This window comes from Scyliorhinus canicula, chromosome 16, assembly GCF_902713615.1.
Source record: "Scyliorhinus canicula chromosome 16, sScyCan1.1, whole genome shotgun sequence".
NCBI lineage: Eukaryota > Metazoa > Chordata > Chondrichthyes > Carcharhiniformes > Scyliorhinidae > Scyliorhinus > Scyliorhinus canicula.
This window is the reverse complement of record NC_052161.1, coordinates 8,914,312-8,939,721: the sequence shown is the minus strand read 5'-3', so window position 1 is coordinate 8,939,721 and position 25,410 is coordinate 8,914,312. Positions and strand designations below refer to the sequence as shown.

Sequence of the window (25,410 nt, the reverse complement as noted above, 5' to 3'; positions counted from 1 at the left end):
ACCATACCAGTGTCTTTGGTACATATTTAACAGGCCATAACTTGAGCTCTGGGGTGGTGTATCTGGGAGGGACCCCAAAGATGTGCTGGTCAACCTCCTTTGGATGTTTCCAGGCAGGATTTGTTTGGCATTTGCCCGGGAAGTGCAAACTTCGCTTGGGTAGTTGCCCCGTATTGGAACCATCAAAAATATGTTTTAAATTGTGAAGTTCGATGGTTCAGACTGTATTACTGTAAAAGTTACCTAGACCCTAACCCTAACCACTACTAACCTCTGAGTAACTAAACCACTAAACCATCCCAACAATCCCAAGAGACAACTAACCATTACCCTCACCCTCGACAGAACACATACCACCCATCCCCCCACATTTCCCCTGACTAACCATCCACCAGGTCAGACTTCCACCCCTCACCTTCAGTCTCTCAGTCGCTCACCTCCCAGGCCCTCACCTCCCAGCCCAACTCCAGAACCCCTTACCCCAGGCCTGACTTCTGCCCTTCCAGGCCCAACACCATCCGCCATCCCATCAAGGCCTGATGCTCCTCTCCTCCAGACTTTACTTCTAAATCTCTTCCCACCCAGGGATGACCCGACAAATGCCCCACACCCCAGACTCTTCCTCCCCACTCCCAAACCCACAAAAGCTCCCTTTAACCACCCCCCCCCCCTTTTCAGGGTCAGTGCTATAGTTACCCAGATGCTAGTGCCATACAAAAGGGGTTACTTACCTGTCCTCGACTGTAGGGCCCAAATGGCACATTGCACTGCACAGCTCTCATCCAATCTGAGTCAAAAGGTTGGGCGAGGTAGAATTGTCCGAATTATCAGTAACGTCCAGTGGTGTGGCAATCCGACTCGATTGCTGCTCCGCTGTAAGTTACAGCCCAACATTTCTGCACTTTTTCTCCCTGTGATGATCATTTGTATCCCTTAATCGGCCTACCTGAATTTTTTTCTTCAAAAAGATCCTTGGAATATTTTTCTATTTAACATAATCCCTGATATTTGCTGGCCTAATTTTTTTGTTGTTGATTTCTTTCCTAACCTTTTTGAACTCCCTTTCATGAACCTCCTTTTTTGTATCTGTACTTAGTAAGCACCTTTTTCATAGATATAGAATTTAGAGTGACGAAGGAGGCCATTTGGCCCATCGAGTCTGCACCGGCTCTTGGAAAGGGCACCCTACCCAAGGTCAACACCTCCACCCTATTCCCATAACCCAGTAACCCCACGCAACACTAAGGGCAATTTTGGACACTAAGGGTAATTTATCATGGCCAGTCCACCTAACCTGCACATCTTTGGACTGTGGGAGGAAATCGGAGCACCCGGAGGAAACTCATGCACACACGGGGAGGATGTGCGGACTCCGCACAGACAAGTGACCCAAGCCGGAATCGAACCTGGGACCATGGAGCTGTGAAGCAATTGTGCTAACCACTATGCTACCGTGCTGTACTTTTGGTTCCAACTTTGCCCTCATGTCTTTATTCATCCAGGGTGTGTAAACACTAGCTCGTTTCATTTTGCTTTTTAGTGCAATATATTTCTACCAAAAGCCACAGATGACGGCTTTTAAATGTTTTCCACGGTTGATCTGTTTATTTGTCAGTGAGTTAGTCCGGTCCCATTCTCAGACACTTAAAATCCGCTTTTTTCTAATTTTATCACATTGGTCTCTGTCTTAAATTTTATTCCCGAAAGTTTGCATCCGAGTCGCAGCATTTTTTCCTTTTAACCTGAGCATCAAGTCTCTTTTCCATTACTCCCAGACAAATCGATCTTCTCTTTGGAATGTTACCAGGTCTGCCTCAACCGCGCCTAATCACCACCTAATCCAGATGCTGCAAGTCAGAAGTATTCTTTACAATACATACAATTGATGGACTTCTGGTTTTACAATTACAGCAGCCTCCCTTCCCCGTCCCACCTTCCTCACTCCTATTTGCTACTCATCTGCCCAATTGGCTCTGCTCTGTAGATCTATTTAGGTTTCAGTACTTTCCCCAAAACACTCTTTCAACAATTTTGCACACATTTTATTTAGAATACTCTCTGCATTAGCGTATCAAAATTATGAGCAGGAGCTCAGGTTCAATTCCCATATAGACATCGCAATCTCCACGGGAATTATTACTAAATACTTACTCTTTCCTATTTCTTGTTTGCCACCCAATCTGTTGCTTTTTGTCTCCCCCCCCCCCCCCCCCCCCCCCCAATGAGATTTCACTAGGCTCACAATACTCCTGTTAAAGATCCTATCCAATGAAGGTCAGGATATTTAATATCAAAACGCACCATCATCACCACCGTCAAGACTAATGTGGCTCAGTATATTAGGTCCCCTCTTAAATCCATGCGTGGCTGGGAATTTTTGTCTTTGCTGACATTCGACTCATTTTAATTAATTAATAGACTCCAATCTCACTCCTTTCCCACCTTCCCAACGTAACAAGCACACAGTTCAAAAGATCATTCCCTTAATCTTAATTAAAGACTGGAGTGAGTGACAATACTGCTCCCATACCCAATGACAGTGTATCCCACGTCTCCATTTCCCGTTTACTCTGGGATGCGTTCCATCTGGTATCGCTTTATTTGCTTCCAGCAAGGCATTTATTTATTTTTTTTAAATACCCTTATATCACTGAAATAAAAGCAAAGTCCTTCAGATGCTACAAATCTGAAAATACTGGAAAACAATTTCCAGCACTTTCTGTTTTTTGCCCCTTTTATTACCAACTCCTATTGTGCTGTAAATAAAAATGAATGTGCTGCTCATCCTCTTAGCAGAAGAAGAATGCCATTGGCATTGCCTACTGCAGAAAAAAACCTGTGATAGGGCGAGGACATGAATTGGAGCAGCAGTATAAGAGTTGAGAGAAACTTTCTAAGTGTATATTTTTGCCCTTGGCACCCTGATGGAACATTTCTGATGGTTTGGATATAAATTAGTTTCCGTGTTTATATGCACATGGAATACAGATGCGTGTCACCTTGTGTGAAAGCACGTGTACATCACGCCTTCAATATGAGGATTTGAATTTAAAATAACCCAGTCCAACCAAATGCATGCCAATAAACAACATGAAATTGATTGTTTTTTAATAAAACAAGTTTTGATTTTTGTCTTTAGTTGTCAGCATTGAAATTTTTTAGGTAGCGCAGTGGGATAATAGATACTAGGAGTGTGATTACACGTCATTTCACAAGAGGGCTATAGACAATATAATAAACCACAAAAGCAATCAAGTGGTTTATTACTGTTATATGAACTGTGAGATGGGATTACAGTCGAGAAGACACTCTTAAGTATTCAGAATTGGATCATTTGGACAGGCAATACAATTGTAGGGGACAACGTCCCCTTCCTCCCCCAGCCTTAGATGCGAAGGTGGACATTAGCAACTGGGGGAACTCTTATTGTTGTGAACTCCTCTGTGAAAGAATTCAATTATACAATCATGGAATAGTCCAGCACAGAAAGAGACCATTTATTCTGCACTGGCTCTCCCAAAATGCAATCCAGTTATGTCCTACTCTCCCCAAGTCCCCTTTTGAAGGCTACTACTGGACCTGTTACCACCATTCGACCAGATATTGCTTCCATAACCATAAACATGTGTTGCGCAAAAAAAAAAGAGTTAAGCCTCTGGTTCTTTTGCCAATCTCCTTAAATCTGGATCCTCTGGTTATCAACCCTTCAGCTAAAGTACCACTGCGATGCGAGGGCTACACATCAAACATTATTTTATTTACACGGGTCATCAACCAGAAATGCGGCAGGCTGCGCTACTATTGTTACCTTTATATCAGGCCCCTAATGTTGTAGACATGTCCCACGCTGCTTCAGAGGCTTCAAATAAAACTTGACACGGGTTCACAGGAGGAGATAGGAGGAAAGGTGCTCAATAGCTTGGTCACAGACGGAAGTTTTAAGGAACGTTTTAAAAGAAACAACAGGTGACACATTAGGAATTCTGGGGCTTAGGGCCTCTGCAGCTGAAGACACAGCCGTCAATGGAAGGGCAAAGAGAGTGGAGGATGCACAAGCAGCAACCCTTCAAATCCTGACAGACTGGAATCTCTGGTGTATTGGTTGACATCTGCCCACATGCCTAAGTGGCTATTCTTCATGCATGAGATGAGATATGATGTGGAGATGCCGGCGTTGGACTGGGGTGAGCACAGTAAGAAGTCTTACAACACCAGGTTAAAGTCCAACAAGTTTGTTTCAAACACGAGCTTTCGGAGCGCAGCTCCTTCCTCAGGTGAATGGCGAGGTATACCTCGCCATTCACCTGAGGAAGGAGCTGCGCTCCGAAAGCTCGTGTTTGAAACAAACCTTTTGGACTTTAACCTGGGGAGATGAGATAAGATTGTTACTATTAGATCATATGATGCAGTATGTAAGCATTTTTGTTTATGATTTGTGACTTTTCACTTTTTTTGCCGTCTCAAGGTTTTGCTCTTGGAAGTCTGCTATATTCCACTAATACCAGCTGTCTAACGTGAGACAACATTATGACCATCACTTGATATTGGCTAACCATCTTTCCTTTAGAACGTAGAAAGTTTAGTTAAGAAACAAGATACGATATTTGGCAAAGACATTTTCCTGGCAAATAAAACGTACAATCTTGTTGTGCAGCCGTGCTGGGCCTTACACGCAATTACAACATCCCTATATAGATTATACTGATGGCAGGGAATATCTGTCATTGCATTCACAAGGCAGTAATTCACAGGCAGCCGTTTAACACAGTACACAAAGATTAATGAATTTAACAATACCAGCACTTAAATCGGCAATAACCTTTCAGCATTTTGATCACTAGGCAGGAGCAGAGCACTAGCTCATAGGAAGTATGGTTTGCGGGATTGAAGGTGACAAGACTCTGAGTTCTGCTCATCTCTCCACATATACACACACACGTGTACACACACAAACCTGTATATGCACACACACAATGTATGCACACAGACAATGTATGCACACACATGTATGCACACACATACAGGTGTATGTGCATGCACATGTGCACACATGTATGCGTGTGCACATGTATATGCACACACACATGTATGCACGCACACTCATACACATATGCACACACTCCTGTGTGTGCACACACTCGTGTATGCACACTCATGTATGCACACACACACACTCACTCGTGTATGTGTACACATACACTTCCCATGTATGTGCATACACACACTCGTGAATGCGCACACACTCGTGTATGCACATACTCTTGTGTGCGTATACACTTGAAAGCACACACACTCTTGTATGCACACACAATCATGTATGCACGCAGGCATACACACACACATGTATATATACACACACATGGATTTCATGGCAATGTTAATGTTAGCCTACTTATGACATTAAAGATTACACACGTACGCACGCACACGCGTGTATGCACACACCATTTATATACACATACATGTATGTGCGCAAATACACGTGCCAGTGCTCACATGTACACATGTATGCATGCAAGCACATGTGTACGCACGTACAGGTATGAATGCACACACACGTGCACACATGCACACACATGTCCGCATGCAGGCACATGTATGAACATACACACAGATACACCCACACACCTGTATGCACCGACACACACACACACGTGTACACATCCACACATACTTTAACGTGTATGCACCCACACACATATACACGTATGCACCCACACACATATACACGTATACACACACGTACATACACACACACACACGTATACACACACACACGTATACACACACACACACACGTATACACACACACATGTATACACATACACACGTATACATGTGTATACACATACAGCCTTAGCCGTTAGAGGAAAATCGCTTATCGTCACAAGTAGGCTTCAATGAAGTTACTGTGAAAAGCCCCTAGTCACCACATTCCGGCGCCTGTTCGGGGAGGCTGGTACGGGAATTGAACCATGCTGCTGGCCTGCCTTGGTCTGCTTTAAAAGCCAGCGATTTAGCCCAGTTTGCTGAACCAGCCCCTTGTACCATCGACGTACGTCCTGTAATGCTGAAAACACCAACAGACTCAAAATACGTAATAAGCAAGTCCAACTTACCCTTGGCTTCCTTCAGCTTTTTACGCTCAGCCTCTTGTTCTGCTTTGGTTTGATTGCTTCGTACGCCTAGCGCTCCAATGACCAGTCTTCTAGCGAGCATGGCACTTGTCTGAGGGCGTTCCTTTGCAGGTAGGAGAAATTCTAAACAAACAAAAGAGGTGGGGGAAGAAAAGATTTATTTATTCTTTTCCAACAAAAACGTACCATATGTCATGCTGAGAATCAGATGAGCCAAATGGATTTTATTCTCCTTGAATGGCAACATGAGCAGCATATTGATATGGAACAAACAGCAACTTCATAGATAACAGTGCATTTAATACTGGTATACACATCAATTATAACCACATTAAAACAACTACATTACTTTTCAATTACATGGTTTTTATAAATCACTTCAAAAAAGCTGCAAGAGAATTACTTTGGAAAATGCAATCTTATAATCTCTTCATAGCAGAGCAATATTATATTGTATAGAAGTCACTAAATCATGTCATGTTAATAGGCTAGAACATATTTGCAAAAGCATTGGCATTATCTTTTTGTACATTTATTTCTCATGTCATTGTTTTTTAAATTATGGTTTTGATCTCTTGATGTTTTGGTATATCATTTCACACGGCCTGTTACTGCATGTCTTGGCAAATTCTGCTGGAGGTTGCGAAATTGAGATGCCCTCCCTCTTTAAATTATTTAATTAACCATTCACCATTCGGAGATAAAACACAGGCAGGCACATGCAAACCTCTGCTCACCTGCCCCTGGATAAATACATCTGCCACACATTATATTCAATTACAATACAAATCACCAGATTATAAACAACCGTTGAATGCCAGCCAATTCATTCAAACATTGCAGCACAAAGACCATCACAAACAGTACAGGACTGGAGCAACAATCTGTGAATCCACATTCACAGAATAAAACACTAATGGACCAAACCGTGGTGTGCGCATCTATGAGTGGGATGTGGTGTGCCATTTAAAATTTAATGTCACATTCAAACAGCAGTTTTAATGAGGCATTATAAGCAGTTGCTAATTTTTATTTTCTGCTGTCGTCTGCAATAGCACAGATTCAATATCCATCTCCACACCTGTTCACTCTGGTTGCTTCATGCATTTATTACCTATAGAACGTACTTCACCATCTCCAAACCTACTCGGATAGTAAATTCCAGCCGTGATCGCAACCATCCGAGAATTGCCAAGGTTGGGATGTCACGGCTTCCTCCTGAGGTTCCCAGCATCACAGATGCAAGCCTGCAGCCATTTTGATTTGCTCCACGTGATGTCTAGAAACAGTTGAAGGCACTGGATACTGCAACGGCTATGGGACCTGACAATATTCCAACAATAGTACTGAAGACAGACCTTGCCGTGCCCCTAGCCAAGCTGTTCCAGTACAGCTACGGCACTAAGATCTACCTAGCAATGTGGAAAATTACCCAGATATATACACAAAAATACAGGACAAACCCAGCCTGCCCAATTACCGTCCCATCAGTCTACTCTTGATCATCAATAAAGGGATGGAAGGGACCATCAACAGTGCTACCAAGGGGCACTTACTCAGCAATAACCTGCTCACGGATGCTCAGTTTGGGTTCCACCAGGGCCACTCAGTTCCTGACCTCATTACAGCTTTGATTCAAACGTGGACGAAAGAGTTGAACTACAGAGGTGAGGTAAGAGTGACTGCCCTTGACATCAGTACAGCATTTGACTGAGTTTGGTATCAAGAAGCTCGAGCAAAACTGGAATCAGGAGAAAACTCTCCGCTGGTTGGAGTCATACCTAGCATAAAGGAAGATGGTTGTGGTTATTGGCGGTCAATAATTTGAGATCCAGGACGTCACTGCAGGAATTCCTGGTGGTGGTGTCCCAGGCCCGAGCATCTTCAGCTGCTTATTTACACAGTCAAATCAGCCATGATCTTATTAAATGGTGATGCAGGCCTGGGGGGCCTAGTAGCCTACTCCTGCTCCTAATTCATATGTTCATCAATGACCTTCCTTCCATCATAAAATCAGAAGTGTGGATGTTTGCCAATGACTGCACAATGTCCTGCACTATTCGCGAACCCTCATACTCAATGCAGCCCATGTCCAAATGCAGCAAGATCTGGGAAATATCCAGACTTGGGCTGACAAGTGGCAAATACAAGTGCCAGGCAATGACCATCTCCAACAAGACAGGATCTAACCATCACCCCTTGACATTCAATGGTATTACCATCGCTTCATCTTCCCACTATCAACACCCGGGAGTGACCATTGACCAGAAACTGAACTGGATTGGACCAACCATATTAATGCTGAGGATACAGGGCAGGTTAGTGGCGAGGAATTCTGCGGCAAGTAACTCACCGCCCGACTCCCCAAATCCTGTCCACCATCATAAGGTACAAGTCAGGTGTGAAAGAATACTCTCCCCTTGCCTGGACCAGTGCAATTCCAACAACTGTCAAGTTTGACACCATGGAGGACAAAGCAGTCGACTTGATCGGCACCCCACTCACAAATATTCATTCTCTCCACCACCGATGCAGAATGGCATCAGCGTGCATCATGTACAAGATGCACCGCAGGAACTCACTTTAAACACCATCTTCCAAACCCATGACCTCTACCCCCTAGAAGGTCAAGGGCAGTAGATGCATGGGACCGTCACACCACTCCCCAGCTCGAGTTAAAAATATATCGCCGTGTCGAAATCCTGCATCTCTGCACGGTGGCGCAGTGGTTAGCACTGCTGCCTCACGGCGCCGAGGATCCGGGTTCGATCACTGTCTGTATAGAGTTTGCACATTCTCTCCCGTGTCTGCGTGGCTCTCACCCGCACAACCGAAAAAGATGTGTAGGGTGGGTGGATTGGCTAAATTGGGTACTCTTAAAAAAAATTTTTAAAAATAAATCCTGCATCTCCCTCCCTAACCTACACCACATGGACTGCAGCAATTCAAGAAGGCAGCTGACCACCACCTTCTCAAGGGCAATAAGTGTTGGCCCAGCCAGCGATGCCCGCACCACTTGAACAAATTAAAAAAAAATCTCCATCAGATCCAACTCAAAGACCATCCTAGTGTAGGCATTCGCTCATCCTTGCTGGGTCAAGATCTTAGTACTCCCCCCCACTTAAACACACTGTGAGAGCAAAGGATCGGAACAAGGCAGACAATCAGCAACTTCTTTATAATCAGATAAAGGAATGATCAGAAGACATGTTTCCAAATTACTGTATTTCCAGCTCATTGCTTCTGACGGGTCCAAGTTCCCACACAGCTAATCCAGCAGAATTCTCTTATCCATTGTTATATCAGTGGCAGCTCACTCTTTTCACAGTGGGTTCATGTCCCACTTCAGAGACTTTAGCACAAAAATCTAGGTCGAACCGTTACAATCTTTATTATTGCCACAAGTAGGCTTACATTAACACTGCAGTGAAGTTACTGTGAAGTCCAGTATTGAGGCAGTGCTGTACTGTTGGAAGTGCTGCATATTGGATGAGATGCGAAACGTCTGCTCCTTCGGATGGACATAAAGCCTCCCACGGCAATATTTCCTCTCGGTTTTCCTGACCAATATCTCGCCGTCAAACAACATCACAAAAAAAGCGGATTAGTTGGTCATCACCACGTGATCTTGGGAGATTGCTGTGCACAAATTGGCTGCCCCATTTCCAACCCTACAACGTGACTACACTTCAAAAGCACTTTATTGACCTCAAGTACTTTGGGAGATCTTGAGATCATAGGGGGCTACAGAAATGTAATTTATTACTTCATTACACACATTGCAGTGTGGACAGAGAAGCAATGGAGGGTTTGTGCACCGTTATCAGTGCAAGTTTCTTACTCACTTGAAATACCAGTACATGGCTGGGAACATACTTTTGCTCAAATATACTGTTCCTCCTCTCAGTCAACCTGCAAATTTAGCAGTGTATTTTGTGACGGGCATTATGTAATGCTGTGACAAGAGCCAGAGAGGCGCCACTTGAGAAATGACAGAAATATTATTACTGGGAGATTATCTGCCAAAAAGTTAATACATTTCTGAATGGAGTTTATAGCACTGTTGTCCCTCATCACTAGGTGTCACTGTTCAGACTGAAAACAGCTCATAGCACTTCTGTCCCAAAATCACTGGGTGTCACTGTGCGGAGGAGCACCTGTCCCCAAGGCGGTTGGAAATGCTCTCCTGGGTAGTCCTTCACCTCACAATCTTTGTGCTTATCTTCAGCTCATCTAAACCCTCTGCTGGCCATCTCCTAACTCCAAGCCCTCCAGCCACGCTGACCGAGATTGACACCTGCAGCAGCGCCCCGATTTCAAAACTCTTATCCTCGTTTTCAAATACCTCTATGGTCTCACTCCTCCCGATGTTTGTGATCTACTCTAAACCCCACAACCCTGAGACCTCCATGCTCCTGTCATTCTAGCCCTTTGCACAGCTCCAATTTGGATTGCTCCACCACGTTTATAGCGATCTTTCAGCTGCCTAGATCCCAAGCTCCCAAAACTTTCTCTGCCCCTCTTCTCAGGCCATCTTGAAAACTCACCTCTGGTCCGAATATCTCTGAAGTGGCTCAGTGTCAAATTGTTTTGAAAATACTCCTGTGAAACACTTTGGGATGCATTTCTATAACAAGGGCGCCACATAAATTCAAGTTAAAACGCTCAGCAGGTTTTGGCAGAAGGTCATTGACTTGAGACGTTATCCCTCCCTCCCTCTTTCCACAGATGCTGGCTGATATGCTGGGTATTTTCACCATTCGATGATTATGAGCAGCCAGTTGCTACAACATTAACCTATTGCGGAAGATGACAGATAGCTTTCCCCCCCCCCCCCTCCATTTTTATGTTAATGAATGCAATCATTACATTTGTTTTCAAAATGAAACCAGGACTAAAGAACCATTCCGTGTCACAAGTATAAGGGTCTAGGTAGCACAGTGGTTAGCACTGTTGCTTCGCAGCACCAGGGTCCCAGGTTCGATTCCCGGCTTGGGTCACTGCTGTGCGGAACCTGCACGTTCTCGACGTGTCTGCGTGGGTTTCCTCCGGGTGCTCCGGTTTCCTCCCACAGTCCAAAGATGTGCGGATTAGGTGGACTGGTCATGCTAAATTGCCCTTAATGTCCAAAATGGTTAGGGGGAGTTACTGGGTTATGGGGATAGGGTTGTGTGGGCTTAAGTAAGGTGCTCTATCCAGTGGCTGGTGCAGACTCAATGGGCCGAATGGCTCCTTTTGCACTGTAAATTATACCACTCTAAGTGTGCTCCTACTGTGGACGCTGTTTGGATTGTTAACTCTGGCAGTAAAAGGAGCCAAACTGACATATACAGTTCAAAGTTAACAATCTTGTTGAGAATCAGAGAATGGTATAGTACTGAAAGACGACATTCAACCCCATCACGCCTGCACTGGTTCTTTGGAGGTTCAATCCAAGTAGTTCTACTCCTCTGCTCTTTCCCCTCAACCCCGCAAAACCTTTCCCTTGAGTTATGATCAGGGAGGGAGGCGACAGCTGGAGTGGAGTGGAAACATCAGCATGGACATGACTGGTCTGTTTTTTTTATTATCTTCTATGTAGTCCTGCGTAAGCCCATCTTTTTCGTTGTTCCTGTTTCTGCTCCTGACTGACTCTGATGGAGCTCTGTTCAGCAGTACCCCACACCTCAGCCTTACTGAGATGCTAAGGCCTATTGTGCAAGGGATCGGGTATCAGAAATATTGGGAAAAAGAGAGAAAGAGAAAGCAGGTAGAGAACAGCCTAATTGTTCTGCATTTAAAAAAAAATCACAAACGTTTGTCAGAGGCAGGAAGGGCTGGGGAAGGTCAGCAATTCCATAGTTTTAAGGAGTTCCTTGGAACGAACGTACAAAGACTTGGAATCACGACGAAGAGTCTTGGCATCAATCGATACAGAAGGCAGAAAAGTGTAAGAGTCTGGAGGATGCCCAGTTTATCGGGCACTGCAGATGAAATTTTGAAGGAACATTTCAGGAATATTTCAAAAGACAGCTGACATTAATCGGACGAATAAGATACAGAAAGACAGCACAAGCCAGACCATGCTACAGGGAAAGAGAGGCAGAACATCGAGAAGAGTGTCCAATCATCAATCAGTAAGAGCAGGAATGCTGGGTGAGATTTGTAACTCCTTGTGGCCAAGTCTGGGGCGCTGCGGCCAATCCAGCCTCCCAACTAAAAACCGGATCTTTTTGCTGGTACCCCTCTCCTTTTTATTGCTGGGGAGGGATGTTATGGTTGCCAAATTACAACATGATTTTGTCAAAAACTTTTTTAAAAACATGTTTGTGGGAGGGGCTAGAAGATTCAGCTGTGGGGTGATCACATATTTGGGTTCTTTAGTGAAAAACTGTGGGCAAGCAGCAGGGTATTTCCAAGAGGATTTGTGTGCGCCTGTGGCAGCCCGTGTGCGGGATTCTCTAATAATGGGGCTATGTCCCCATGCCAGCGTGAAAACCGGCACCAACCACTCTGGCGTCAACAGCCCTCGAAAGTGAGGAATCCTCCCCTTCCTAGGGGGCAAGGGTGGCGCCGGAGTGGTCCCCGCAGCACTAGCCGGCGCGGAATGGTTGGCACGAGTTCGCGCATGCGTGGAACGGCAGGCATATTTCCGCGCATGCGCGGGGGTTCCCTTCTCTGCGCCGGCCCCCGGGCAATATGGCGGAGCACTACAAGGCCCGGCGCGGAGTAAAATAGGCCCCCACGGAACCAGCCCGCCCGCTGATCGGCAGGCCCCGATCGCGGGCCAGGCCACCGTGGGGCCCCCCTCCGGGGTCAGATCCCCCGCCCCTCAATCCAGGACGGCCCCCGCAAACTCACCTTCCAGGTCCCGCCGTGTGGGAGCTGAATTACCCACGCCGGCGGGACTCAGCCAAACCTGGGGCCCGGAGAATCGCCGGGGCAGCCGCTTTCAACGGCCCCCCGACCGGCGCAGTGGGAATCCCGAGGGCGCCCAAGAATTGGAGCCGGAGAACGGGGAAGCCAACGCCGGAGAATGGGGCAGGCAGCCAGCGTCGGGGCGCAATTCCCGCATCCCCCCAGGGATTCTCCGTCCCGGCGATGGATCGGAGAATCGGACAATTTTTTATGTCTTTTTCTTAGTTATGAGTTTGGATGGGTGTCGGGATTATTGGAAATGTCTCTCTCTTCACAGTCTCTGGAATGCGATTTGTTTCTCACCGTCACCTTGCAATGTAGTCTTGGATTTTTAAACAGGTTGCTCCGTCTCAGTTCATATTTTAAAAATTCCAGTCACTTGAAAGTTGGAAAACCATTACAAAATAAGGAACCCAGCCTCATGTTACTGACAGAATTGTTGCTTTTCAGCAGCCATTCAAAGGGACAAAGGTGGTTAGCACTGCTGCCTCAGTGCATGGGACCCGGGTTCCATTCTGGCCTCGGGTGACTGTGTGGAGTTTGAACGTTCTCCCCTGTGTCTGCGTGGGTTTCCTCCGGGTGCTCCGGTTTCCTCCCACAGTCCAAAGATGTGCAGCTTAGGTGGATTGGCCATGATCAATACGTGTGGTCACGGGGACAGGGTGTGGGAATGGGCCTGGGTGGAGTGCTATTTCAGAGCGGTGGTGCAGACTCGGTGGGCTGAATGGCCTCCTCCTGCACTGCTGGGATTCTATAGATTCTAAACAGAATCTCAGGTACGACAATTGCCTAACCTGACTCGTATCTAAAGCTTGATCAGCATTGAGTAACTCCCACTGCAGGGACCATGTAAATCTGTGCCAAGAGAAGAAGAGCTTCACATTACATGCTTTTTTGACAAATGTGGGTCAGATTATTAAATCGTCTCTTTAATCAACAAACTGTGAAGGCCTTAATTGACTGTAATTACAGTCTTTTTCTCACCTGCACAGCTTCTAGCCTTAACCTTCGATGATCTAGATGCTTGTGACAAAGGTCGAGTCTTCAGCATGGGATGTTTGGTGCTGATGGCGTCACGTGCTACAGAGATGCGAGAAAACAGCCATGATTAATTGTGTCTGGAGGAGTAGCAGTAAATACCGCTAAGCAAAGCATTTCAATCCTAATTAACTTTATTGAGCACCCAGAACCGAGTAGATTCCCAAGGTCAACAAACACATGGGAGGAAAATACCAACACAGGGTGATATTTTCGGAAGGTCTTATTACGGAGATAGGGAGTCTGACCAGCACAATGGAATCAGCAAAAGTTGGATTGAGTGGCCTCGGTGACACGGTAGCACAATGGTTAGCACTGTTGCTTCACAGCGCCAGAGTCCCGGGTTCGATTCCCGGACCGGGTCACTGTCTGTGCGGAGTCTGCACGTTCTCCCTGTGTCTGCGTGTGTTTCCTCCGGATGTTGCATTTCAAGAGGCCACAACAGTCCAGTATTTGCTGTTTGCTCCAACAAGTCGCGAAAGACGTGTTTGTTAGGTGGATTGGATTCTGAATTTTCCCCGTGTACCCGAACAGGCGCCGGAATGTGGCGACTAGGGGATTTTCACAGTAACTTCATTGCAGTGTTAATGTAAGCCTACTTGTGACAATAATAAAGATTATCATTATGAAGGAGCCCCCTTGAGCCTGCAGCAAAAGGCAAACAAAACAAAAGAACACATGTTCTGGGTGTTCAGGATCAATGCTCGTGTGAAATAGAAAGCATTCACAGAAATAAAATGAGGAGGGGGATAAAATCCTCCAAAAGAAATGGAAATGATGAGGTGGAGTTGACAGGGTTAAAGCGAGACACAGCTTGATATGCAGCAGGTTGCTTAAAGCTAGATCATCAAAGAGAGATTCAATACTCTTTTGAGTCTGAAACATCTCTGAACTTAGGCAAGAAATTGATCAGATCTGAATGGATTTATGCTTCTGTTTTTAAACGAATGACTGGGGAGAGGAAATGCAGTTTCACTCGAATCAACATTTTCCCCAAGAACTTTTTCCCAAAAAGCCAACTGAACCCAGAGGTTAGAATGGAGCAAAGCAGCCAAACGTCAGTCTGCGTAATGACGCAGAAATCAGGAAAATGATTCCGGGCAACGCTAAATGAGAGATTCTGTTGTCAAAATGAAGCGGTGTTTGTTCAGGCCGCAAAGTCCGAATATCAAATACTGGGTCAATTCAATTTAGAGACGGCAGAAATTCTGGCTCTAGTATTTTCTGCCGCAGTTTAGGTATGGATGGAAGTGCTTGCCAGATGACTAGGTACATAATGTGTATGCTTCTGCATGCAATGCAAGCAGATATAGCAGGGGAGACTGCTACAAATATTGATATCTTATTGTTCGAACAGTTGTGTTTAAATAGAGAGCATGGGTGACAATAGACAGATTGGGAGGAATCACTAAACCAGGCACTGTGAAGGAGCTGAGTCAACATTAGCAGATACGGTTATTAACCCATGGTGCTACATCTTAAGTTGCTGATATCAATTTGTATTGTCTGGCTCAGGAAGTCCTCCCAGTTCATTCTTCTATCACCCACACACGCTGCTTTAAACAATGAATCAGAGGTTTGATACAGTTTCCTGACAATTACAATCCCTTCAAGCTTAGGGAAAATGCAGACGTGATTATGAAGTGGAGTATGTTCCCACGTATATAAATAAAACATGCAGTATGTAGTACTATATGGGCAGCATGGTAGCACAGTTATTAGCAGGGTCCCAGGTGCGGTTCCCGGCTTGGGTCACTGTCTGTGCGGAGTCTGCACGTTCTCCCCGTGTCTGCGTGGGTTTCCTCCGGGTGCTCCGGTTTCCTCCCACAAGTCCTGAAAGACGTGCTGTTAGGTGAATTGGACATTCTGAATTCTCCCTCCGTGTACCCGAACAGGCGTCCGAGTGTGGCGACTCAGGGATTTTTATAGTAACTTCATTGCAGTATTAATGTAAGCCTACTTGTGACAATAATAAAGATTGTTAGATTGTTGTTAATAATGTTTGTGTGACCCTACATTTTGCTTGTGGAATGGTGCCACAATGCAAGAGTGAAGCCTCCTGCATTCTTGTAGAAACCAACTGGTGCATAAATACCATTCTGGGGAGGGAAGCTGCTACCCACGTGCCTGGTCTGGCCTGCATGTGAATCGGGCCCACAATCTATGATTTAGTTTTAATAGCCCAACAAACCCCTCAGTCGTCAAAATAAAGAAACAAATCACCCCTTCCTGCTTGCCACCATCTTCTCAGGGCAACCAAGGGGTATTAGCATTACACACATCACGTGAACAAACGAACAAAGTCAGCACTTTTGTTGCCGTGTTATCTATTTTACAATTTATGATTATACTTCAAAAAGTACTTCATTGGTTGCAAAGCACTTTCAGATGTCCTGAAGCCATGGTAAGCATGACATTAATACAAATCTTTTTTTATTCTTCAGACTTACTTCCCACTTTGGCAAATAAATAATCTGATCTGTACATTCTCCTATCCCCCAACGCCGGCAGTTCTTTTGATGTTTTTGATCCTACTTACTAACAGTCGTTTAAATGAGATGAGATTCAACCTTCACTAGATGTCAGGACATTTTCCGCGAGAGATGTTGATCACCTATATTCTTGAGCCTCCTGCACCGCAGATGCTGATAACAATCAAACCCTGCTGGCTAGGAGACAAATCCATTCGCTGAGTGTGCAAAGGCGTTTCATTATCCATATTTAATTCAGTCTTAAAAATGATTTACTACTGAAAAGTGCATCGTGCAGAGCAGTGCCAGATATGGAGTTCTAATAAATCATGCTGCAGCATAGATCTGCATTTACTATTCATTGCGGTAAGTTCCTCATCTTCAATTTTGACGAGGGACAGGTACCCCCACATCCCCCCAACATGCTTCTGCTCGCCGATCTGGGGAAATATCAAAGGGAACAAAAATCAGAAGGGCTGTTCACCAAGAACTTCTTACAAACAGAGGGGGTGGCGTAGTGGCATTGTCACTGGACCGGTGGTCCAGAGAACCGCAGTAAAGCTCTGGGGACCTGGGTTCGAATCCCACCATGGCAGATAGTGGAGAGTGAATCCAATAAAAATATGGAATTAAAAGTCGAATGGCCATGAAACTACTGCCGGTTGTCATAAAACCCCATCATGATTGCCTCTTCAGGGAAGGAAATCTGCCATCCTTACCTGGCCTGGCCAACATGTGACAACAGATCCATCCAGCCATGTGGTTGACTTTTAAATGCCCTCAGAAATGGCCTGGCAAGCCACTCAGTTGTATCAAAACCGTTACAAAGTCAATAAAAAGGAAATAAATCATACGGATCACCCGGCATCGGCTAATGGCAGCAAACTCAGCAGTGTCGACCCTCCAAAGTCCTCCTTACTCACATCTGGGGGCTCGTGTCAAAGTTGGGAGAGCTGCCTCACAGACTAGTCAAGCAACAGTACGACATTGTCATACCAATGAAATCATAGCTTGCAGAAATGTCCCAGACACCACCATCACCGTTCCTGGGTATGTCCTGTCTCACCGGCAAGACAGACCCAGCAGAGGTAGTGGCCGCACACTGGTATATAGTCGGGAGGACGTTGCCCTGGGAGCCATCAACATTGACTCTCATGGCTTCAGGTCAAACATGGACAAGGAAACCTCCTGCTGATTACCACATACCGGCCCCCCTCAGCTGATGAATCAGTACTCCTCCATGTTGAACACCACTTGGAGGAAGCACTGAGGGTGGCAAGGACACAGAATGTACTCTGGGTGGGGGAATTCAATGTCCCTCACCAAGAGTGGCTCGGCAGCACCACTACTGAGTGAGCTGGCCAAGTGCTAAAGGACGTAGCTGTTAGACTGGATCTGCGACAGGTGGAGAGGGAAACAACAAGAGGGAAAAACACATTAGATCTCACCCTCACCAACCTGCCTGCTGAATGTGCATTAGTCCATGAGAATATTGATAGGAGTGACCACCGTACTATCCACAACCAACGCATCAGATCTAAGCTTTAAGTGCAGGACAGTGGCGCAATAGGTTAGCCCGCTGCCTCACGGCGCTGAGGTCCCAGGTTCAATCCCGGCTCTGGGTCACCGTCCGTATGGAGTTTGCACATTCTGCCCCTGTTTGCGTGGGTTTCGCCCCCACAAGCCAAAGATGTACAGGCTAGGTGGATTGGCTATGCTAAATTGCCCCTTAATTGGAAAAAATTAATTGGAAATGGAAATGAAAATCGCTTATTGTCACGAGTAGGCTTCAATGAAATTACTGTGAAAAGCCCCTAGTCGCCACATTCCGGCGCCTGTCCGGGGAGGCTGGTACGGGAACCGAACCGTGCTGCTGGCCTGCTTGGTCTGCTTTAAAAGCCAGCGATTTAGCTGAGTGAGCTAAACCAGCCCCAATTAGAGTAATTGGGTACTCTAAATTTATTTAAAAAAATCTAAGCTCTGCAGTCCTGCCAATACAGTCGGGAATGGTGGTGGACATTTAAACAACTCATTGGAGGTGGAGACTCCACAAATATCTCCATCCTCAATGACAGAGGAGCCCAGCACATCAGTGCAAAAGAAACATTCGCAATAATCTTCTGCCAGAAGTGCCGAGTGGATGTGACATCGGGGACTCCTCCAGAGGTCCCAGCATCAAAGATGCCAGTCGTCAGTGAATTCAATTCACCCCACATGATATCAAGAAATAGTTGAAGGCACTGGATCCTGCAACGGCTATTGGCCCTGACAATATTCCAGCAATAGCCCTGGAGACCTGTGCTCTACAGCTTTCTGCAGCGCCAGCTAAGCTGTTCCAGTATAGCTACAACACCTGGATGTGGAAAATTGCCCAGGTATGTCACTGATGCAAAAAGCAGGACTAATCCAACCCAGCCAATTACCACACTATCAGTCTACTCTCAATCATCAGTAAAGTGATGGAAGGTGTCAAACATGGAGAAAAGAGCTGAAGTCCAGAGGTGAGATGAGAGTGATGGCTCTGGATATCAAGGCAGCATTTGATCGGGTATGGCATCAAGGAGCCCAAGTGAAACTGGAGTCAATGGGAATGAGAGGAAAAATCTCTCCACGGGTTAGAGTCATAGCACTAAATAAGATAGCTGTGGTTGCTGGAGGTCAGTCCTCAGTCCCTGGACGTCACTGCAGGAGCTCCGCAGGGTACTGTCCTCGGCCCAACCATCTTCAACTGCTTCATCATGACCTCCTTTCCAACATAAGGTCAGAAGTGAGGATGTTGGCAGATTACTGCACAATGTTCAGCACCATCCGTGACTCCTCAGATAATGAAGCAGTCAAAGTCCAAATGCAACAAGACCTGGACAATATCCAGGATTAGGCTGACAAGTGGCAAGTTACATTCGCGCCACACAAGTGCCAAGCAATGATCATCTCCAATAAGAGAGAATCAAACTATCGACCCTTGACATTCAATGGCATTACCATCGCTGGATCCCCCACAAACAACATCCTGGGGGTTACTATTGATCAGAAACTGAACAGGCCTAGCCATATTAATGCTGTGGCTATGAGGGCAGGTCAAAGGCTAGGAATCCTATGGCGAACAACTCACCTCCTGAAACCCCCCCCCCCCCCCCCCCCCCAAGCCTGTTCACCATCTACAACGGACAAGTCAACATTGTAAAGGAATACGCTCCACTTGCCTGAATGAGTACAGCTCCAACACTCAAGAAGCTCGACACCATCCAGGACAAAGCAGCCCACTTGATTGCTCCCCATTCCACAAACATTCAAACCCTCCACCACCGACGAACAGTGGCAGCCGTGTGTCCCCTCTACAAGATGTACAGCAGAAACTCACCAAGGTTCCTTAGACACACCTTCCAAACCCACAACCACTACCAACAAGAAGGACAAGAGCAGCAGATACCTGGGAACCCGGTTGTGCTCCAAGTCACTCACCAACCTGACTTGGAAATATATCACCGTTCCTTCCCTATTGCTGGGGCTCCCTCCCTAACAGCACTGTGGGTGTATTTGTCGTGACTTTACTTTAATAAATAGTCTCTAATAATTGTTATGAGACGACTGGAGTTTCAACTGCCTCTTCACGCCAAAGCAGAACTTGCAGATAACACCAGCGTCCTGCGTGACAGCATATATAAAGAGACACTTATTGAAAATATGGTGTGGCTGAGTTAGGTGCTCCATGCTTGCAATATTTAATGCTGTAAATAAATACAAGACTGAGTAAAGATCGGATCTAATATTATCCTTCATCAATTGGCTGACCAGAGATGAACAACTTCAAAGAAATTCTACCCCAAACTCAGCTTTAACAACACTGAAGCTGGTCATGTTGTCCCAATGTTTAAAGGGGGGGGGGGGGGGGGGGGGGGGGGGGGGGGGAGAGAAAAAAAATCAGATTTTCATTCCTGGTCATTATCGAGTGACACATGCTGGTAGGAATATCTGCTGGGTTGGGAATCATAGAATCCTTACAGTGCAGAAGGAGGCCATTCAGCCCATCGAGTCTGCACCGACCCTCTAAAAGAGGACCGTACCTAGACCCACTCCCCCGCCCTATCTTTGAACACTAAAGGGCAATTTGTCACGGCCAATCCACCTAATCCTGCACATCTTTGGACTGTGGGAGGAAACCGGAGCACCCTGAGGAAACCCACGCAGACACAGGGAGAAAATGCAAACTCCAGCCCGACAGTCGCCCAAAGGTCAGAATCGAACCCGGGTCCGCGGCGCTGCGAGACAGCAGTGGTAACCACTGTGTCACCGTGGGCTTGGTTATAACACATTCATGGAAAGAATGTTGCAAACTGCAAACGCTCACTGCAAAGGTTCATCTACTTTGGTGCAGAATGCCTGCCACTAATTGTGGGACACCAACCCGACTGGAGACATCAACTTCAGCACAGGAGCAGCAGCAATATGAAATGAAATGAAAATGAAAACTGCTTCTTGTCACAAGTAGGCTTCAAATGAAGTTACTGTGAAAAGCCCCTAGTCGCCACATTCGGGCGCCTGTTCGGGGAGGCCGGTGTGGGAATTGAACCGTGCTGCTGGCCTGCCTGGGTCTGCTTTAAAAGCCAGCGATTTAGCCCAGTGTGCTAAACCAGCCCCTCATACTCATGAACATTTACACTGACTGGAGGCATTGAGCAACACTTCAGGACTAAACACTTTCCTGTGATACACTAACTAGCATGTGGCCCTCACATTCAATTCCAGTAATTGGCAAGTCACAGCAGCCAACTGAAAACGGAAGCCAATTCAAAATGGTTAGCACTGCAAACTCAGGTTTTAGGTTTCTCAAGATGTAAGGCGAGAAATGATCACTGCCAGTTATTAGCAGACACGTGCCTAACACGTTGGTTTGATATATCTCTGTGCAGATAATACGTCCATTTCTTTTCAATGGGTTAGTATCCCTGCTGCTTTAGGCATGATATCAAGATCATTGAGAGGGTGCAAAGAGATTTGCAAAGATGATCCCAGGGATTAGAGCGTAGAGAAACATGGTGACCTTTCATTACAATAAAGAGGATTGAGGAGATAATCTCATGTCTGGCCTTGATAGACAACTTTCATCCCACTAGTTCAGTCTGATCATGAAACCTTGCTCTAAATTCTTTTGTGGAAAGGTGAACAGCCAGAGGTTGTGATCCACATTGGAACCAATGGCAGAGGAAAAGGGATGAGGTCCTGAAAGCTGATTTTAGTGATGCAAGGAAGGAAATTCAGAAGCAGGACCTCAAGGGCAGTAATCTCAGGGTTACTTCCAGCGTTTCCTGTCAGCAAAAGAATAGAAAGATTGAGCAGTTCACCTCGTGGCTGGAGGAATGGAGTAAGAGGGAGATTTCTGAGACACTGGGACCGGTTCTGAGGCAGGTGGGACCTACAAGGAGGATCAAGGTCTTAACAGGACTGGATTAATGTGCTTGCAATGAGGTTTGCTAATGCTGTTGGGGAGGGTTTGAACTAGATTGGCAGGGGGATGGGAACCCAAGGGGAATTTCAGGGTGGAGAGGGGACAAAATGGCAGGAGGATGTCAAGAGGTATTAACTGATAGAGAGAGTAGTATCAAGGTAAACAAACGTAAAACTTGCCGAGGGTTTAATAGAATTAGAGTGGGAAGGGGGAAAGGAAAAAAGCCCAAATCAGAGTTAGTGTGGATGCACGGAATGTGGCTAATAAGACTGGTGAATTACTGGCATAGGTTGACAAATAGAATTATGTCATTATTGCTAAAACAGGGACCTGGCTCAAAGAAGGGTAGGACTGGGCATTGAATATTCCTGTTCAGGAGAGACAGGAGGGGAAGCAAAGGGAGAATGGCAGTATTGATTCTAGTACTGGAGAGAGAGAGAGGATGTTCCTGTGGGGTCAAGGACAAAAACTCTCTGGGTAGAGGTACGGAATGGAAAAGGTGCAATAACATTGATCGATGCAGAACATAGATCACCAAGTAGTGAAAGGGATGTAGAGAAACAAATCTGCAGAGAAATTACAGAGAGCTGCAAGAATTACAGAATAATGGCAGCAGGGTGGCCTAGTGGTTAGCACAGCTGCCTCACGGCGCTGAGGTCCCAGGTTCGAACCCGGCTCTGGATCACTGTCCGTGTGGAGTTTGCACATTCTCCCCGTGTCTGCGTGGGTTTCGCCCCCACAACCCAAAAATGTGCAGAGTAGGTGGATTGGCCACACTAAATTGCCCCTTAATTGGAAAAAATAATTGGGTAATCTAAATTTATTAAAAAAAAAGAAAAGAAAAGAATTACAGAATAATTATAATGGGGGACTTCAATTATCCAAATATGGACCGTGATAGGAATAGTGCAGCAGGACAATAAGGATGTGAGCTCCTGCAATGTGTTCAAGATAATTTCTGCAGCCGTATTTCCAGTCAGAGAGGGCAGGCACTGTTGGAACAGCTTCTAGGGAATTTGGCCCAAGTGGACCCAATATTGGTATGAGTGGGTTTACGGGACAGTGACCATTGTCGCATAAGTTTTATATTGGTCCTGAAAAGGGACAAGGAATAATCCAGAGCAGGGCTAATTAATTGGAGGAAAGCCAATGGGATGAGAATGTATCTGAGTCGGGGCCCTGGTGGGGGACGTAAGCACAAGTGGGAGGAGCTGGAAGGGGAGGTGGGGGCCGGGACATGGGCTGAGGCCCTGTGAAGGCTGAATGAGTCCTCGTCGTGTGCGAGGCTAAGCCTCATCCAGTAATACGGAGGGGGCATATGACAGTAGCATGGATGAGTAGGTTCTTTGAGGGGGTAGAGAGGAGAGGTGTGGATGGTGTGCGGGGAGGCCCGCGAATCACGACCACATGTTCTGGGTATGTCCAAGGCTGAAGGGATTCTGGCCGGGGTTTGCGTTCATGATGTCCGAGGTACTGGGTGTGGAGGTGGTCCTGAGTCCAGAGGTGACGATATTTGAGGGTTGGAAGACCCGGGAATCCAGGGGGGTGAGAGAGGCTGATGTTCTAGCCGGAGATGGATCTTGCTCGTGTGGAGGCTCTCAGAGCCACCGAAAGCGGGGTTGTGGCTGAGCGACCTTGCGGAATCCCTGAGGCTGGGGAAGGTCAAGTTTATCTTGAGGGGGTCGGTTAATGGGTTCGCCTGGAGATGGAAGCCGTTTATTGACTTCTTTAAGGAGGTGTGAGGGGTCAGCAGGGAGGGGATGGGTGGTTAAAATGGGGAAGGCAGGAGTTGAGGAGAGGGTGGCGAGGAAGGAGCGGGGGGTGGGTTATTTCTAATGTTACTTGGTTGTTCTTCTGCGTGTTTGTTTATATGAAAATGCCTTGAATAAAACATTTTAAAAAAGAGAATCCATCGGAGTCGAGTGAGTTGGAATCACATATTGGCAAAAATGACGGCACCTTCAGTATTGCAGTTGATGATATGGTATAATTCCCTGAAGGAGAAAGGTTGGACAAATAAATCCAGAGTGCCCTGCATTGAGAGAGAGATAGATGTGAAGATGAAAAGGAAGGAAAGGTGCGCATACCACAAATGTCAGGTTGAAAATACAATGGAGAATCAGACTGAATATAGAAGAACCTGGGGAAGTGAAAAAATTAATAAGAAAATCAGGGAGAGAGTTTGAAGCCACTGGCAGCTAACATCGCATCCGGCACGGGGGCGGAGAATAGTCACGTCGGAAATCCGGCGTGACGGCACTTCCGCGATTCTCCGCGGACCCGCCAGTCGCGTGCGCGCGGTCGGGAGCCGTTGGAAGAGGCCCCTGCGGCGATTCTCCGCAGTGGACCGGCCGAGTTCCCGCCGGTGTGGCTCACATTTGGTACTACCCGGCGGCCGCGGTGGGAATCTGACTCCTGGGGGGCCTCGACGGTGGCCAAGCCCGCGATCGGGGGCCACCGATCAGCGAGCCATTGCGATCTGGGAGGGGGGGGAATCTACCTTCCCCTGCGCGGGCCCGCTGTGTGGGTCCGCCATGTTGGCAGTGCCCGCGCCGAAGTGTGCCGCCGCACGCATGCACGGACCCGCTTGCGGCCGCCGTGCATACGCGCGGCCTTGACAACAGGGCCCCGCTGGTCGCCAGAGCTGCGGGACGCACGCCGGGGCCCTGCTAGCCCCTTGGAAAACCGGGAATCACCCCGGACTTTCAAGGAAAACGTCCGGAGTGATTCTCGCCCGTTTCCCTAAGTGGGGGCAGGAGAAATAGAGGAGGTATTAAACGAGTACTTTGCATCTGTCTTTACAAATGAAAACACTGTTCAAGTTGAGGTGAGAGGGGAGGTAACTGGGACACTAGAAACATTTACAATTGAGAAGTAGGAGGTTTACTTTACGTAAAATTGATACAGGTCAGTACCGGATTAAACGCATCCAAGGGTACGGAAGGAAGTGACTTTGGAAATTGCAGATCCAGTAGTGATAATCATCTAGTCTTCCTTAGACACAGGGGTGATACCAGAGAACTGGAGATTCGTGAACATTACACCTTGTTCAAGAAGGGTTGCAAGGATAAAGCTACAAACTACAGACCAGTCAGTTTGACTTCAGTGGTAGGGAAACTTCTAGAAACTATAGTTAGGGACAAAATCAATAGTCACTTAGGTGCAGGATAATTAAGGAAAGAGAGCATGGAATAATTAAGAGAGACTCAAGTTTAACTGTTTTTTGAGGTGGTAACAGAGAAGGTTGGTCCTCCACAATGCCAAATGAATGGGAGTCGAGGCATTTTTGATTTATTTGCGAAGGTCCCCCGACACAATCCATCAGTGTTTGTCAAATTCTGCTGTTAAGGTGCTAGTACGCATCTTGGCCATTAGTGGAATGGCCGGAGTCACAGAGTCTGCTTCGGCCATTTTCTCCATT

At 46.4% G+C, this 25,410-nt stretch overlaps 1 protein-coding gene across 8 annotated transcripts in view; it reads right to left on the bottom strand.

The window, feature by feature from the left end:
* The window catches only part of r3hcc1l (R3H domain and coiled-coil containing 1-like), a 181,108-nt gene that overhangs the window by 10,450 nt on the left and 145,248 nt on the right, over positions 1-25,410 (bottom strand). For all 8 annotated transcript variants that reach the window (XM_038821596.1, XM_038821597.1, XM_038821590.1 and 5 more), the window contains 2 exons: positions 14,019-14,114; positions 6,120-6,260 (listed from right to left, as the gene is read on the bottom strand). In XM_038821596.1, the coding sequence (XP_038677524.1) occupies positions 6,120-6,260; positions 14,019-14,114 (237 nt within the window). The remainder of the gene's footprint in view (positions 1-6,119; positions 6,261-14,018; positions 14,115-25,410) is intronic.